General features: G+C 37.2%; 1 protein-coding gene across 1 annotated transcript; it reads right to left on the reverse strand.

Annotated features, from left to right (window-relative positions):
* Positions 1–374: 374 nt before the first annotated feature.
* LOC139729601 (palmitoyltransferase ZDHHC6-like) lies at positions 375–19,067 on the reverse strand. The gene is made up of 10 exons (XM_071640529.1): positions 19,013–19,067; positions 15,655–15,910; positions 14,540–14,631; positions 13,561–13,726; positions 12,547–12,690; positions 11,730–11,783; positions 10,790–10,948; positions 9,339–9,380; positions 8,181–8,326; positions 375–1,309 (listed from the first exon to the last, which is right to left on the reverse strand). The coding sequence occupies exons 2-10, from the start codon at positions 15,901–15,903 to the stop codon at positions 1,165–1,167; spliced, it is 1,197 nt and encodes a 398-aa protein (XP_071496630.1). The 5' UTR covers positions 15,904–15,910; positions 19,013–19,067; the 3' UTR covers positions 375–1,164.
* Positions 19,068–19,135: the final 68 nt, after the last annotated feature.

The following is a 19,135-nucleotide window of genomic DNA, read 5'->3' on the forward strand; positions in this document are numbered from 1 at the left end:
CGTGCATGTTTTTAAAGTGTCACATGTGTTCTCTAGTCATAAATGTTCTCTTCAACGTGGCACGGGATTCTTCGAATGCCCATCCTCCTTAACACTCTTTTGTTTCAAATGTGGCTTTATCTTTTGTCTGTTATCTTTAGGTAAAACTATGATTACATGCATGAGCAATAGGGTCACTGGAAGAACTGGCACAAAAGACTATTCCTACATCAGCAACCAGCAAGACAAGTATTCTTTGTTTAAACATTTGCTATCAATTACAAAAGAATTTTTAGTGCATAGAAGTATGTCATAATCTTGTCCAAAATAAAAATGCACGGTATAAATCTACACATAACATGTAAAAATTCAAATTTGTCTATAAACTGTCAAAGCATTCATTTCCCTTCACTATATACCAAACCACCAGCACAGAATTGACAGAAAAATAAGAAATAGAAATAATCCAAGAGACCCAGATTCTCATGCTCACCCGAGTTTCGCAAATTCACCTTCAACACATTCTTTACTCAAGACAAACATAGCAAACAAGGGGAGCTTTGGGAGACCTCAATAGGGGCATGATGGTGTCCATATATATACACATATTCTATCACATTGGCAATAATACCAGCAAAGTCTGTAGAAAATTTGCAAGTTTGTAAAAAGTTTACCACAAGTGATGGACAATGCACAATAAACGATTACAAGAGCTCACATGAGCCTTTGGCTAAGTTGAGCTAGAAACCCAACTTCTATCCAACCTCATAAATTTTAATCTAATCTCAAGACTATCATTGAATATTTCAGATGTATCAGCAAGATACTTAACAGAAAATATATTTATAAAAATTATAATCTGCTGAAAATCACTTCTCATCAATTCTATATTGCCTATTGTAAGAATGCTTTTAAGAATGCAACGTAGCAGACCACACAAGCAAAACTACTCCAACAAAATGCTATTGCTCACACTCCTGCTACAGCAGCCCAGTTTGGCCTTGGAGGAAAATTACCTGCATACAATGACATCAAAGTGCACAAAATGCAGACTACCTTGGAGTTCAGCACCACACAATCAACGTTCTATGGAGTTTACAGACATCTTCATGGAAGGTGATGTTGTTTCAGAAGACAAGCACTGATTGGCAAATTTGGTGTTTCTCTCTCTCTTTCTAGGAGACCTCAGTCTTCTTTGGGTTTGTTTGTGCCATTGCTGCAGTTATCTATCACAAACTCCTCTGCACAGTTGCTTGGAAACCAGCCTCGGACACGCCCCTTAGCTTTCTCTTCGTCCGTTTCCAGCACCTTGTCACCATACAGCCAGTATCTACATGTACCACAACATCAGAAAGTAGAAAGCATTAAATACTAGTCAAGTTTTCAGGGGCAAAAAGAAGAATTATGCAAACCAAGAGTGATATAACATATTTAAACATGTTGAAATACAACACATAAAGGAAACTTCTGTTTTCATAGTTCTGTGCATACACCTTGCTGTCAAACACACATCTGCATAACGTACCAGCAAGTCTCTAAGCATGCCATGTTGATCAATTTTTTCTACACTGGGAAGATGGCCAAAATTGCACTACTAAAGCAACACAAAAGCTCCTTTCCCAATGGGCACATACCATACAGGTAGCTCCTAATGCAGTATAGTCCAGATTCTGGACGTTTTCTTATCATTACGCATCCACGCGCGCTCCACAGCTTATCGCGCTATCCCCTGTAACCGCTCGATATCGATGAGGGCGCCAACAAACCTGTCCGAAAAAAAACGTCCAGAATGGTTTGACAGTGCGTAGGGTCAAAAGTTCATATTAGGTATGCTGACGTAATGCCCTATCTCTCGCGAGCTCATTGCGTATGCATGAAAACTAAGGGATCGATCACAGAAAAGAGTTCTGTGGGATCGATCGATCTGCAGCCAGCTGTGTGCATTGCACCGTGAATACAGTGCGATGTACAACAATTACTAATTATGTGCACAGAGATGCCTGCATTTTTGCACAACACACATTATCACAATCAAAGAGCCAACTCTGTGATCACAATGCAATGCGAAACTCAGTACTTCAGTGATCCGTACCATGCATTGTTGCACAGCTGATTCGTGCAACGTTTTTGACTGGCTGAAAGTTATGGTTGCAGTCATCTAGGACCTACTTTCACGTTGTGTTTTGGACTTTGTTGTGCCCAGATTCGATGATGACTTGAATATTATTCTTGAGATTGGAAATGGCTAGCTACAAATCGCCAGCTCGCCGATGTATGATTTGTGATGTGCCACTTCTAACGTCCAAACACTACATAAAACTGCAAAGAACTCTGTGAAGGTCGTGAGATGTGGACCTCAAGAAAAGTTGGAAGATTTGTTTGGCGATGTTATTGTTGGTAAAGGGGATCAATATGTTTTTTTTTGGGGGGGGGGTTTTTTGGGTTTTTTGGGGGGTATTGTGCCAATCATGTTCATTAAAGGAAATAATTTTGTCATTAATTATTCTTCATTAATAATATTTCATGATGAAATATTCAGAAATTAAAGAAATTCTTTAATTGACATAGGCACTTGTATGCATCTGTTTTCAATATTATCTGGCCCACTAAGTAACAATGTAATTTTGGAATGTAAGCTCAGGGCTGTGAGATGTGGGTTCTATGAACCGTACTTAGCTATGGTATACAAGATATCAAGCATATTCAGGGGTGGAGAAGGTGAAGGGGATACATTACACAATTTGTAGTGCAAAGTTTTGAAGTACATGTAAGGAACCAGAAAATGCCTTTTTTGTTTGTTCTTTTCCCCAAATGTTAGTAGAGAGCAGTCTAAATTTAAAGAATTGCGCTAAGTTTGTAAAACTTTTATCATTTTATTACCACTTCATGTAGGGCCTACTGGGCAGTTAGACCGAAACTATTTGCTTTGATAAATTCTGTAACAGAGACAATCAGACCAATATCCCTGTTGTAAGAATACTCCGTCATTCAGTCTTTTGTTTGTTAGTCTTCATGATAATAAAGCTAAATTTAGTAAAGCAAGATGAAGACGCTTAAGGGCATTTTTGCTACAGAGATATTGGTAGATTGGTCTCCGCAATTACAGAAGTGAACAGTTTTGGTTGAACTGCCCTTCTGCATATGCATATATACATATATAATATATATGTATATATATATATTTTATATATATATATATATATATATATATATATATATATATATTTATATACATATATATATCCAATCATATCTTCCTTTTTTTTTTTTGCAAACCATACCTGTATTTGCTCAAAATAGTAGCTCCATGTATATATACATTATTAGATAAGTAGGCCTATTCATATCAAAAGACTGTATGACAGAGCAACTTGTTTGTTTCTAATTCACAAACATTTAAGGGGGATATCAGCATGAAATTATGCTTGGGAAATGTGTGGACCATGCACACAACACACACAAATGCATACACGCATGTGCACACACACACACACACACACACACAAACGCATACACGCATGTGCACACACACACACACACACACACACACTCACATGTTAGCAATTTGAATAAACCCCCTATTACAATTCACATCCAAATTAAAACATTGTACATATACTTTGTACATACAGCTGTAATCACAATGTAGTAGACTTTACTTTTTTTCCACGTTTTTATGGCGGCTGATTATTGGTAAATAAGTTAAGATTTTTTTTTTCAGTGTTGAGGTGTGGTCAGGAAATACGTCAATTTATCACTGTTGTACTTTGAAATGTACAATGTACAGTGTACATGTACATTGTACATGTGCAATATATGTTCTGTTAAATACACTGTGTAGTCTTCATCATTTCATGTCCAGTAAGAGCAGACAGCAAAGTGAAAACAAATGGACTACAAGTAGTGTAATTTGAACATATAATTTGTACATTTTTTAATCACATTACTTCTTAAGCCTTCATTATAAAAATTTGGCCATGCTGGTAAAACTGTTAATGTTGTACCAACTACCAAGGAAGTTTCAAAGCTAGCATCCCACTCCCAACTGCCAATAATGAGTTCAAAAAGTTGTCACTCTGGGAAGGAAGTTCAAAATAATTCCTCAGGTGTATAAGTGCCTTTAAAGTTGGATATTCTGTGCCACCAAGTACTCATAAGGAACTGAAATTAAATGTTCTATAGTTTCTCCATGCTCTTGAAATTCCTTCATTATACACTTTCATTTGTATACCTGGTATGTACATGTACAAGTACTGTAATATACAATACATTTACTGTATATTCATGATAGTTCATGATTATTGTTCAATAATAGTGCATTATTTCAAACAAAATACATTGTAAACTGTTTGACTCTGAATTTTGATGTCAGAGAAATAATATGACATGTCACATTTCAGTCTGATTACCATGTGTAGTAGACTCTCATTACACATCAAAAACACAGGATTAACACAAACTGGTTACAAGTTATGACAAAGAAATCTTCCTGGTCCCACTGTAGATTTTGTTTTTTCATTTGTTGTGTTTTACAACAATACTTGGTAAAAAAAAAAAAAATTGCTTCGAAGTTCAAAAAAAGAAAGAAAATAAATTCATTGCTACACAGTTCAAACTACAGGTACAAATGTTCATGTGCATTAACAGAACTAGTTTTATTTTTATCAAAATGGGCCAAAGAACATACTGCACTTCTCATGAATGATTTTGTATGTAAAGAAAGTATATGTAAACAAGTTCTTGGTAGTTGTACAACTCAAAAACATACCGTACACATGTGTACACTTGTATGTACATGTATGCATAGATGAATATGCGATGTACAATTACATGTGCAGACAAACGGCATAACAGTTCAATTTTCAAACACCCACCCAAACACCCAAAACACACAGCCCATCCCCACTTGGCATGGTCTGTATGTACATACGTACGTACATGTAATCCACTACATCACAAAAACACAACCTTGAACTAAAATATTTCAACTTTTCCATAATCTAATCACTTGTAATTACGATATGTACCCATCAACATGTCCAATGAAATGAAAATATTCGTGCCTAAAAAACAAAGTACAGTATGAAAAGTAGGTGTGTACAAATGTACATTGCAATTGCTTCTATGAATAAGAGCAAGGTACAGTAATTGCAGTGATAAAAAGAAAATTATTGTATATGTAGTGTAGAATTGCAAAAATTTAGGTGCACCAGAAACCATTGCACCAACCACTCACCATTACAAACCTTAAGGAGGAAAAACACCCACGGTGGATTCTTGTTTTAAAACAATCATATGAATTCTCTAAAAAACAATTTTCAAAGCCCAAAGGTACAAGCTACATGTACACGTGTATATGTAACATTTTTCAGTTTAAAAAACAAAACAATCTTAGCTACGATGTACAACTGTACAGCTGTACATGATTCTTCATGTTACCAGTATATCTGATAAGGCCTGAAAATTGAGTGCTTTTAAAAAAGTGGATATAATCGTCTAGATCACTTGGGCATCCACACAAAACCGTACTGTGTACGCTGCTTACGTCAACACCCAGGCCAGACGCAATGCTAGCTATCAGAACTCTGATTTCACCATCTGTTGCCAACATGCTGTCAACAATTTCCTTTTGGATATCAGTTTCCGTGTTCCAGTGGTACATATAAACTTATTAACATACCTGTGGCAACCTTCTGGAAGCAGTGCCATAAAGGTCGCATACACATTACTGCACATTTTTCTTATCATCCTTTCACAACATGCACCATGGGTCTTCAAGTCATCTGCCAGCCACTTGAACATTGTATCTAAATCTCTTGCAGCAGACTTGACAACATGTTTCATATTTTGCTTGTCCGGCAACTGATTTACCCACACATAATTGCGAAGACCAAAGTTTTCGATGATACCGCTACGCACATCTCTGGTTGCAGTGGCTGTCAGGGCAACAGCGGGACTGACTGACGACTTGAGTTTCGATCGTTATTCACCCAATTTTCCATACGCTGCTCGAAATGCTTCAAATTGGTTTCTCCAGATGCGCTCCCCCTATTTGAAAAATAAGAAGAAAAAAAACAGTAAGATAAAAAAAGGAACACTACATTGCACATAAGTGATTTTAATAATGCCTGCAGTCTCTACGATGCATATCACATAGCCATAAGACTGCATAATTTTATTCTATAGATGAACAGATATGAGTACATTTGCATACTGAAGCATGTTCCCATTTGAGCTTTTTCTCAATGTACATGCACATGAAGAATTAGTCTGTGGGCCACAGCGTGTGTCTCCATTGCTCCTCTGTGTAGAGGAGCAAAGCCGACGAGGCACAGGCTGTAGCTCACAGACTAAAGCTATGAAAAGGCAGTAGGCCTATGTGTAATTGCAAATAATGTATGCGAGAAAGTTACAGTAGTTACTGTACTGTACAAAACAATTAAACCAGTGCAGTTACGGTGTTAACAATTTATCATAATTACACAGGATTTAACTCAGTACACCTAGTAGGAACACTCACAAGATATAGTACTGCAGTAGAAGCCTGCCATGTGTTTACCCTACCCGGCCCAGAGGCCAGACATAAATAGTTTTACAATTATTTTTTGTTGTTCAACTAGGGGCCTACAGTTACAGTTTGTAATTCAAGACAAGAGACACGTAATGAAAGTTGCCTTGACGAATCATTTTTAGAAACTGGATAGATCTAAATTGATTAGCTTACCGCTAGACCGCTTGAGTCTTTCACTTTGTCACGCAGGCCAAGCAAGATCCATAGCCCTGCTCATCTGGTCCGAAATTAAAGAGTTCAAAGGCATGACAACAAGAGCCACGGCTTTCGGAGAGTCTGGTCCATCATGTAGATCTAGTTTGCGAAGAATATCAACGCATAACGGTGCAGCTTGGAAGTTGGAACACCACACTATTGCCGAAACCAGTCGGCAGGGAGATAAACAAATATAAAATCATGACCACGCACGGAGAAACGAGTACGTGAAGTAGGACTTCTGAGTTCTGGTTCTGCTGCTGCTCCCCATACAAAACCGTCAACGAATCCAAGCTTCCCAGCAGCACATTGCATTGAATGCTCTTCTCATTATCACTGTCAGAAAAGCGACGCAGAGACGCTGATCTTGATATCCATTGATCATGTAAACAAGATTTGGAGGAAATACTTGAAATGCTGCACAGATTTTGGTCGAAAAACGCAAGACTCGGAATCAATACGAAAAGCACATTGCACAAGCTGTATGCTGTACACGCGATCCGGGGATCCCCGATCGAGAAGTAAAAGCCACCTCGAAATTGACATGTACGATTGGTCACGATTCTCTAAATGGGCGAATATTTTTTTCTATACGTATTTATCAATTTTTAATTTTTAATTTTTAAATTATTATTTTTTGTCGAAAAATAGATTCACAATGTTGATAATTGTGATATTTATAATTTAATTTGTAACAGTTATGGAAACGAGTAGCAGTTAGTCTTAATCTTACGCACGGTTTATGTACGTTCTAATTTCATTCTCCTCTTATGATCTCTAAGATATACAATTTAAGCAATTTTTAATAAAAAGAAAAATAATTTTGAAATGCCAGTAATATATGTTGAGATTAAAACAAATATTGGCGTAAAATACGTATGTTATATTGCTAAATGCAATATACCTGTTTGCAATAAGACTACAAGATTAGAGATCGATCGACTTTTTTCGATCCCGCAAATTGCCTGCTGGACGCGATCTCATCGACCAATCAGGATGCTCGAAATGAATGAGCGGGTGGGGGTGGGGCCAATTTTTTCCGAAATATTTCGGGGAGACTTGGCAAACCAGACTGGACTGTTTTGGAGGTCGAGATGCGTGCGCGCGTGGCAAATAATACACGAGCGTACGGTGGGGCATACGCGTGCTGTAGCGGTGTGTGCGCGCGGTAAATGATCACACAAAACAGTCCAGGCAGTGGACTAAATGCAGTAGATAATCTGACAACTTCATTTCAGCCATGTTTCACTGCACCATTTTTCTCACTAAAAGTCACTAATTCTTGGGAAATATGATAAATTTGGTCTCACTTAGATTTGAGCATTAAGCATTCTGGTGCAGTACCTCCCTGGCAGCATTAAACTTGGAATATATCTTGTTTTAATCACATCCCAGTTTGGATAGACTGAGAATGGCAATCTTAACGCAGACTTACTTTTTCCACCTGGAGACCATGATGATATCTCCAATCTCCACTTTGATCCTGGGTTCGTCTGACAGCGGTATCCTGATGCAGGTACAGATACCATGACCAATAGCGCAGACAGAACCACTATAGTCATCAGTGACTTCATATTCCACCTAATGATACCATCATAACAGAAATCCTCATTACTCCACCATTGGTACTGTGAGATTCCAGACTTTTCTTTCATGAAAACGTTCTGACTATAAAAACTCATAAATAAATTGCATCTGAGGCTACGTCCAAGAAATAACTGACTTCCTAATGTCTTATTCTACAACCTTTAAAGGACAAGTTCACCTTCATAGACATGTGGGTTGATGAATGCAGCAATATTAGTAGAAAACATCATTGAGAGTATGAGGAAAATCGGACAATCCGTTCAAAAGTTATGAATTTTTGAAGTTTCTGCTCACTCAAGGCTGGATGAGAAAACTACTATAGCTTGTGATGTCACATGAGTACAATGATATAAAGAAAGAATAAAGAAAATTTAACATATTTTCACTTTTCTCGCATAACAAAAGAACACCTGACTTCTCTCTTTCAGAAGGCAAGGGGAATAATATTACCCTTAACATATATGTCAGTAACAAGTCAAAGAAATGCACACTTTATTCAAAAAGTAAAGTTTTGTGAAATTCTCTTTTTATTTTCTCTATATCGTTGTACGCATATGACATCATACACTGTAGTAGTCTCCTCATCCAGCAGTGACTATGCAAATACTTTTAAAATTCATAACTTTTGAACAGATTGTCCGATTTTCCCCTAACTTTCACTGATGTGGTCTACTAATATTGTTGCATTCACTCAATCCATATGTATATGAAGGTGGACTTGTCCTTTAACCTCATGCTGAACTGGGCTATATATACATATAATCATTCCAATGATGAATAAGACATCTCTTGCATCTAATACCAAGATAAGTATGATAATGCTGAACTGGAGTAAATGACATATTTAATACTAGAAGTGAAATGCATCAACACATGATTCATTAAATTTCAGCTTCTAGTATCCACTGACAATTTGGTAAGAAACACCGCTCATTCAATAACTAATAACGATTTTAAGAGCAGATCATTATTTCTACGTGAATACACTGAACAGGGTGTCACTCACCAAACGGTGTTTCTTCTCAGCCTTTTGTGCTAACTGTTCTCTCTGCAACAAATGTGAGAAGTGAAATTGATTAAACATGTCTCACATCAACTAACAAATACAGTCAAACCTGCCTCAGCAGCCACCTGCCTATAGTGGCCACCTGCTGTATACAGCCACTAAAAACAATTCCCTCGAAAGAGAAGTCATGTCAAAGACCCTGTCTTTAGTAGTCACCTGTCTGCAATGGCCACTTTTTGCATCTCTCTTTTGCGGTAGCCGCTATAGCCAGATTTGACTGTACTGTTTGCACAGCAGGCACCACTACTGTACAACAAACTACTTTATGACAATTTATAAAATGGGTTCAAGAATGTAGCCAATAGGAAGCGCTGAAATGAGTCACGTGTGCTTTGGTTATTCTAGTCCCATCGCACTGCGTGTTAAATCCTATTGCCGATCGTCTGTGCGCGCGGCGGCTCCTTTGAATTGCATGCATACAGTACGCGCTGTCAATCCTGTAAACAACTTCTAGTTCGGGCTGCCGGCGGGCGGGCTTTCTTCCCTTGTGCATAACATGTGTGGCGTACTACGTACAACGTATACTCTTATACGTACACTTTGCACAGTACAGTAGACCAAGCGTTGTGGGACCGCACGCGTACATGGAGTCACTTTGAAGGGCAAATCCAACGATTTAGCAGGTTAATTCTCACGCCGTTTTCAGAGTATGTTGTCTAGTAGGCCTATATGAGGAGTCTATATCAAGTCTTTAAGGTAAAGGGTGCATATTCTATGTAAAATAAGTAAGTTTTCATGCGGGAACTTAAGTGTCCGGAAACCCAACCCCCCATCATACTTATACTGTATGTGCGGGATTTCCGAGTGCGACGTGCGTAAATGTTTGGGACGAACATCTTCGGACGTCTTGACCCACAAAGGTACGTGAAAAACGCTGAAAAATGCTGTTAGTTTTCGAATTTTCGACCCATTTTATAAAACAAATGATGCACAGGATTATTTTGTGGCGTTAGTGGAGGCGTAGCTCACTCTCGGGTATTTACAATGTAGTGCAACATGCACTCGGCAACGAGTGCACTATACGCCTTCACTAACGCACTCTATCCTGTGCATCATTTGTATACTAATAATTAAATGTAAGTTCGATAATACATGATATCCTTCACGGTAATGAGGCTAGCACAATAATCTTAATAAATAGCACTTGGAATGTTTCATGATTCTTCACTGTACAGTAACAGAACACAGGCACAATCAAAGCAACACTAAGATTGGTAGTATCAAATGACAGTATTTCTCATGACCACAGATGTTGCAATGCTTCTTCTGTTCTGACTGCCTTGTTTTTTACATATTTTCTTCTCAGTATACACTTGCAAAATACTTGCAATCAACACACATTTGGGATGATATATTTGTCTCAATCTCAAGGTGATGTTATAACTACTTACCGTCAATGTGTACTGATCACAGCCTTCCCTGACGACCCACTCCATGCCATCACCATTAGGTATACCAGACCAGGTGAAGACCTCTGCCAAGTTTTTCTTCCAGCCCAGGTGGTAAGGATAAATGAACTCGCTCCCTTTTCTTCTATGTCTTGCATTGGCCTGTTAAGAAAAATCCAAGGGATGGTGAGCATGATTTTAGATCCATTCTTTCTCTGCCTCCATCAGCCAGGAAGAGATAAAATAGAAACATTCACTTTGACAAACATTTCTTAGATTCAAATATCTGGCTAACTAACAATGTAGAGATGTACACTGCCTAGTTATTTCACAGCCAAGAGACAAGTATACCAAAATGTTTGTGGCAACTTGATACTAAGTATTAAAAAAAAAGTTGCCAGTTTGCTGACTGCAAATGATGTAACACAGCATCAAATTTGAATACTAGAGCATATCAATTCATTGTATGAAGCAAGTCCCACCACTAAGACTGCACTGGTATAAAATGAAAGTGCCATTACAGTCTGATTTGTTGCCATACAAAATTTTAGCAGTGCTGTGTAATGGCATGAAGATGACAGGACCCATGCAAAAACTGTGATAACAATACCAAGTCTATTAAAGGTGGAACATACAATGGTTTACACATGCGGTGTAATTAGCAAGAAATTTAGAATACCAGAAACACTATCTATCTAAGTAGAGGATACTGCTTCTATACAATCACTTCAGCATAGCCTCAGCCACAAAAAGGATCAAATCAAGGGTATAAAAATCAAGCTGAGGGGATTTTGACATTTGAAATATACACTACTACGTACACACTGTGGTAAAACTGAAAGAAATGGGTACTACCAGGCTACACATTCTGCATTTTGAAACACGTCTCAAGACTACGATTCACCTACAATTGTAATCAATGAAGTTAGCAATTTATACTCACCTTGGTTTTAATCCATGTTTCAATACCAGTTTCATTCTTGAGGATTGATTTCATCTGCAAAGACAGGGGGAAATATAAAACAATTTGTAAGAGAAAACTGAAACATGTGATAGAAAGATTAGAGTTCCTTCTATCTACATCTGTTTTCTTTCTGACGAAAAAACTGTGTATTGCAGTATTATTAGCCTAATTTGCCTTTTTTTCCAATGTAGTAACAGTAAACTTGTTTTGCTATTTTGTGCATAACAAAAGAGTTTGTGGGACCATCAGCGCACGCTCTATTCATGCCTCGAGCTCAATCGATACTTATATAGTTTGATGGCACATGTAGTTGACCGTGTAAAGGAGATATATGTGCCACTTGACTGCTTTAGCACAGGTGGATTACCATCCTGACCATTCTCTTTCGACCTGATAAAACAACTGCGTTAACAACCAGGGGTGTTTTTTGCTGCACATAGCAACTTTGTAGACATTTCAATGACACTGTATATGCCTGCACCATACCTGCCCACACACTAGTACACTGATATGCATTTAGTGGACTGTACTACATGGAAGAAGAAGAAGAAAAAGAATCTCATTTGGGGGCACTGAAGGCTCTCAGAGAATTGCATGAGGAATGGGTTATTATTCAATATTATACAGTAGAGAAGAGAATCGCAAACATTATTTCAGAATTAATAGTATAATGCTGACTATCAAAAAATAACAAGAGCTGTGTTTATGACATCACATGTTTTTCATTATCTGTTTTGCTAATTTGCAGTAACCATCCAAGCTTCATGATGATCTGAAGTTTGGCTTTGGGCCTTACCTGTATAAAGAATAGTATCCCAACAGCTATACAAACTCCAAGAGCAAATCCAATTGCTAGAATGGAACATATAATGTGTATAATTGTAAACTCGTAGTACGGAGACTGGCGGATTTCTTGAACCATGTAACGCCGCCTAGGGTACTGGAAAGACAACAAGAGATAGAAAGAGAGAAAGTAGACATGTTTAATATGAATGATGTACGTATGCAGAATGCACGCAATGAGTGCATCTCCTATCTCACATAACTAATGCTCTCCTTTTCAAGGGGAGAAGTGATTAAAGTTCTAGGGAGGGACAAAGAGAATACACCAGGGCTAATCAAAAGAGCTCAATTTTGTTCTTTCTGTCTGCCTTTATTACTCCTCCTTACATATATTCTTTATTACATAACCTCAAACATTACATTTACTTTGAAGTGATTCTTACTTTGGATGGGAATTCTAGATTTATTGACTTCTGTCTTTTCAGGCGAACAAGGCCTAAAAAGAAAGAGGCTTCAATCACTGATGATTCTTAAACACAACAAATAATGGAAAAATAATGAGCATGTCAATGAAGTTATATGGTGCAAAGTATTGTTCACAATCCCTTTATTCATTAAACTAAGCTTCAACATGAGAAATAATAATATTTCTTCTCCAAATCAAACCTTTTGATAGGTGAAAAACTTTTATTTGCTGTAATTCCAGCTAGATGTTTTGGACATTGGGTTCACATTGGTACTTCAGCCTTCATATATATGCCATGCTTGCATCGTGATAGCAAGGCACTCTTTCACTGCAACATACACTTGTAAATAATACATTAATTGAAACTGAATCATCCAACGCATAATGAGTCAGACCGATCACATCAGGGAATTCTTTTTTTTTTTTTTTTTTTGGTCATCTTCATCTGAGATACGCTATTAAGTGTACAGTATGTCAGATGAAGATGACAAAACATAGATTTCTGAGTAAACAGCATGATAGTTAGGTTGATTTCTGTTTTTTATGTCCTATTCAGCTTACCAGGATTAGTTGGAAGAGTTGTAGGTACACTGTGTACATGCAGACAATGGCCCCATGTGCACATCCCAGGACTGCAAAAATGAGGAACTTTGTAAAGTAGGCATGGTTTCGGTGACCACAGCAGGCATTTATCCAGGGACAGTGATGGTCCATCTTCATCACACATCTATCAGACAAGACATAAAATCATTACTGACTACAAAATCAGCTAAAAAAAAAAAAAAAAAAAAAAAAAACCTAAGTCACAACTAATCAGTATCTCCAATATCTGAATACCAAATAAAGATTAACAGTATGATATCTTACAATGTCTTATTCCATCGCTGAAAATTTTATCACATATTATTGCAACAGCTATATCATTTTCCCTCTCTTCACTGTGATTTCATTTATTCAATGACTATAAACCAATATTATGTAATGTTAGATCTAAGCAAGCTACACTAAAACATCTTCAAAATCTTTCTTAACATATGTATTCTAAAAGTAGCTTGATACCAATGTTACATCATGAAAGAGGTAAAAGTTACTGCTTTATAACATACATGTATGCCACTACAACTGCAGGGATTGTATGCTGTGCCACAGTCTACTCATTGTCTTTATATGAATTGCACCATTTTAAATACAAATGGAGCACTGAGTGCACAAACTGAGCACAATCTGACCAGGTACATTACAATGTACCTGGTACCTATGTGTTCATTACACAGGATCTGTTGTAAGTAATAATTGATAGTGCTTATATAGCGCATAACACAAAGTGATAATGTCCCTATGCGCTTGTATTGTAATCTGCCATCATTACATAGATACAAATAGGAATATGACTACAAGGCAATGCAAAAAAAAAAATCACAGCTAGTTTATAGACATATGATCAGAAGAGGAAAATGTCACAAAGCATAGGGTATACTACACAAAAACTGCACCCATCAGTAGAGAACATGAATCACTCTCTTTCACAGCACAGACCTACCGTTTACAATATCTACAGTGATGGGCCCTGGGCGCTTTGTATCCTCCACAAGGCTGACAGAATTGCAAGGACTTTTCATCCTCTAGGTTTGCCTGAGCAGAGAAGAAGAGCAAAGCACATGTTACTGACACTAAATACATTTCTTAATCACTACCTGATCAATTAAGAATTAATTACATGTATTCTGTTTTATGAAATAATAAAGAATTCAAACATGGATGGGAAATAAGAACAAGTTTGTTTGTTGTTCTTTTTTTTTACATAAATTTGTTAATACACAGTGAATATGTACACATGTACAAGTTGTACATCAAAATACAGGCTGAGCATCAGATATCATTCATTTAAAATTGAGGTTATTGAAGTAAATCAAGTACACTATGTATTGCTTATTCTGAATTTCACAATGGTTACATTTGGAATCCTGGAACATATTCTTATCATGATTAGTGCATACATCACCACTGTATGTAAAGAAGAACATATTCTTTTCAATAGAGAAATGAACACTTAGTCAGTGTTCAGGAGCAAACTCAATGATTGCAAAAATTCCGTGTTTGTTGAAGTTGCAACTAAACTATCAAATTCCAGTCCACCTCATAAATGAAATAAGCAATCTTTGCTGATAATTTTTGATATTTTTGATTTTTTTTTTTTTTTAACTACATTAAAGGGACTGTACAGTACCGGTTGAGGTGAGGATTCAGCTTGTAACATTTTGCGAGATATCTAGAAACCACTCTATGAAATGTTAAAGAGCATACAATTCTAAGGGGAATTAAAAGTTTATTTGATGAAAATCGCTTTTGAAATGACCGAGATACCTAAAAACAAGGTAAAACAAAGAGATCCTAATAAAAGTCTTGGCCTGTCAATTTTATTAGGATTGCTTTTTTGGATATCTCAGCCATTTCAAGGTGAATCTTCTTCAAATAAACATTGAGTCCTTCCTGAAATTACATGCTCTTTCATATTTCATAAGAGGTTTCTCATTATCTCATCAAAAAACATTGTAAACCTGAATCCTCACCTCAACCAGTGCTGTAATGTCCCTTTAATTTGTGTAACTTAGAAGCGAGTTCACATTATGATCAAACATGTGAATGAGTACTCACTGGCCTCCATCCCTTTGGGACAAAGCCAGGTCCAAGGAACACAGCATGGAAGTAATTATAGAAGATGGTGAGACCCCAGATGAGGAGCATGGCACAGTGAGCCAAACTGAGAGGGCTGTCCCTTAGGGGAGGCCATGACGAAAGGTCACACACAATGGCTGTTGTCGTGATGTACAGGATGAGGAAGATGGCAACAAATGGCCCCCAGTGACACAGCTGCCGAAGAGGGCGAAATGGCCCAAAGCACATGGTGACTCTATCAGTAGATCAAATACACAAATAAAGCATATGAAATATACATGTACTTATTTCGGTATGCTTCAAAATGAGAGACCTTTCTGAAATCACTAAGATGGGAGATGCGTGAAACCTCTATTCAATTTGAGATATACAGTTTGTACAATGTCCACTTGCTTTTGTAGTGCTGTCTGCATTTAAAAAATTGAACGTAAAACAGAATATATGTAGCTGACAAATTGTTACATAGTGATTCCACAAGTCTACAGAACTTTCTCTGACATTCCACAAAATACTGTTTGATTGCAACTCTTTAGATGACAGAATTTATAATCATTTTCAACTTTCAAATGCAAACTTTATTCCTCCATTCTCTTCTCCATCATGCTATTTACTATACAATAGCAATGTATTTCACATACACTCATCATGCATACTGTATGTTGTAAATGTTGGTATGATCTGCAAAAGGTTGTACAAGCACTAATAGTCTTACTGCACATTCTGTAAGCCAAAATAGAGTGTCTAATAACCCTTGTTCATATATTGGTATGCATTGTTAAATCATTACTCAGGGATTCAGAAAAAAGTATGAATGGGGGTAAGATATTTTCCAAACATCGTTCTAAATTATTGCCGTGAAAAATGTGAATCTCTGCCCAAATACTACAATGCTCGTACTAATAGCAAAGCCATGGCATTTTTTTTTTCCAATTCTGTGATGACAAGTCTGGTAATACTTTCAGTAACATTCTGTATATCACCTGACAGTACCTTGCTAACATGGTGATTTTGTTAGGTAGATCTAGACCCACACTACTAGTATACAGTATACAATAAAATTACAGATAGTATAGTACTGTATAAAGTGTACTACTCATCGCACACCTACAATTTGTAAGTACTGTATATTTTAATTGACCACCATCAAGCAATGGCTTTCTTGCATAATACAATTTGTGAAATTAAAAAGTATGAGTGGGACGGGGCACAATACACTGGAATATTTATTTCAAACATAAATACAAATCAAGAGAAATGAGGAGGGTACAGTTGTTGAATAACCCGAGACAGCAGGAGGAAGAAGAATTGGATAAAATCCTCACTATATTTTTTAAATACACCTGATCTATAGTTAAACTGCTGTTAACACGTCTTCGCCATTCATTAGATAAACATGCTTATCAATAGAGAACAGACCGACTATTAAAATGTGCTCACACCTGTGCACAGTAGAATTTCATGTGCGTTTTTTGCCGAGAATTTCGCACGTACAATACGAGTCGACAAGCCCATGATATGAATCTGCAATATTTTCTGCCACCATGCATAACTGTAGTTACATGCATGAAATCAAGGGTAAAACTGACTAATATTTTCTATTAAAGATACAAGGTATTTCATTTTAAAAAGGCTATCCTGGGCCCCGTCTGATAAAACTTGTGATAGAAATCAATCAATCACAAATCTCTTGAAAGCTGCAATATTGCAACCTGTGGTGTGATTGATTAATTGCAGTTCTCCATCTTAATTTCAATTTTTTTAATCTCAATTTTTTTTATAAAATGGATTTGCATTCAATCGAAAAGTTGCGATTGATTTGAATCAATCACAAGTCTTTATAAGATGGGGCCCTGGACTTTAGGGGGCTAAATTATTTTGGGCTTCTAACTTCAGTACAGCCCCTTTAGAACCTAACCCTAACCTTAAACTCTTAACCCTAATCAGGCTGGGCTTTTTTGGCTATGCTATATCGGGGGGGGGGGGGGGGGGGGGGGGGGGGGGGGGGGGGGGGGGGCGGATTCCGCCCCCCCTTCAGATCTCGCCTATGGAACGCGCGATCGCACCGAAAATCAGCACACGCGACGCCCGCAACGTATTCTATCAAAATGTATGGTTGCTTTCTCCGAAAAATGTTTCTTATATTTTATATTAATTAACTATTGTAATTTATGCATAAACTCAGTTTTGGGCCCTAAATCACTTATTAATGCTCCAATTAAGCTAATTTCTTTTTTAAAATGTTTCTTGTATCATTCTTCTGAGACATAGGATTAAAAAAAATCTGTATCGAAATTAATTTCTTATGTATTTTATTGTTTTTTTAATTTCTTATGTATTTCCTTGTTTTTTGACCATTTGTTTTTGTTTGTTTTTTGTCACAGACATTTTTCAAAGCATTATTATGCTAAAATAAATTAATTTCAGCCATTCTAAGTGAAGATATGAATTTTTATGTGAATTAATTGAAAAAACACAATTTGCATTGGATTTGTACACAAAATCACGTTTAGGAGCAATTTTGGGGTTGACAAATTTTTTTCGAACGGGCGTCGCGTCAAAACGGTACGCACAGGCGCACCAATTTGGGTCTCAAAAGTTGCACGATACTTGAAAGAAAAAAGTCATGAAACATCGCGGCGCGAGCTTATCGCGTTGCGAAGATATTGCGCGAAACGTCGAGGGGGGGGCGGATTCCGCCCCCCCAGCCTGATTAGGGTTAAACCCTATCAAACCCTAAAGCCACCTAACTGTAATCAAATTGGTTTGATACATATCACTTTTTTTTTTTCAATTTTAGCAGAAGTAAATACATAGCCCCCTATGGGCCTAGTAAAACATAGGATTGCCAAAAAAAAAAAAAAATCACACAAAAACAAATAAAAAAACAAAACAAAACAAAACAAACAACCAGTCAATGGCCATGCAGCGGCAGATCCACAGGCACAGGCAACAGTCGGCCCCCCTTTTGTAGTTTTTACTTTTTTTTCCTTTTTTTAAAAATAAAATAAATAAAGTGAAAAATGGGGGCGCGTGCGCCTCCCTTAAATTTTGTAAAGGCACCTCAGCGCCTCCCCTTTACAGAATTCCTGGATCCGCCCATACAGTTATTATAGTAGGTCCAACCGTACAGAGGATGTCGGAGCGTTCATTTCACAGTAATTTTCAATGTGTTTGCTATTGCCACCACACCTTAGCTGAGACAGCACAGATACAAATACGTGGGGCAACGCTATTACTTTGCTCTCAGGATACTAACGTTACCTAGTAATCATCCTCTCCACATTGCACATTCAATGAATTCTCCATTAATTACAGCTGATTAATCTAAATATCTCACCTATTACGACACTTTGTGACTTTATAGGAAACAGCTAGATCTTCTTGGAAATGTCCCTTTTTTTTATGCCTTTCGCCGGAACAAGCTGCTACCACCAACGCCGGGGACTTTCTGACCGTATTA

Source organism: Diadema antillarum, unplaced genomic scaffold (assembly GCF_040938485.1).
Source record: "Diadema antillarum isolate AM-2024a unplaced genomic scaffold, OU_Dant_1.0 seq00000248_RagTag, whole genome shotgun sequence".
Classification (NCBI taxonomy): domain Eukaryota; kingdom Metazoa; phylum Echinodermata; class Echinoidea; order Diadematoida; family Diadematidae; genus Diadema; species Diadema antillarum.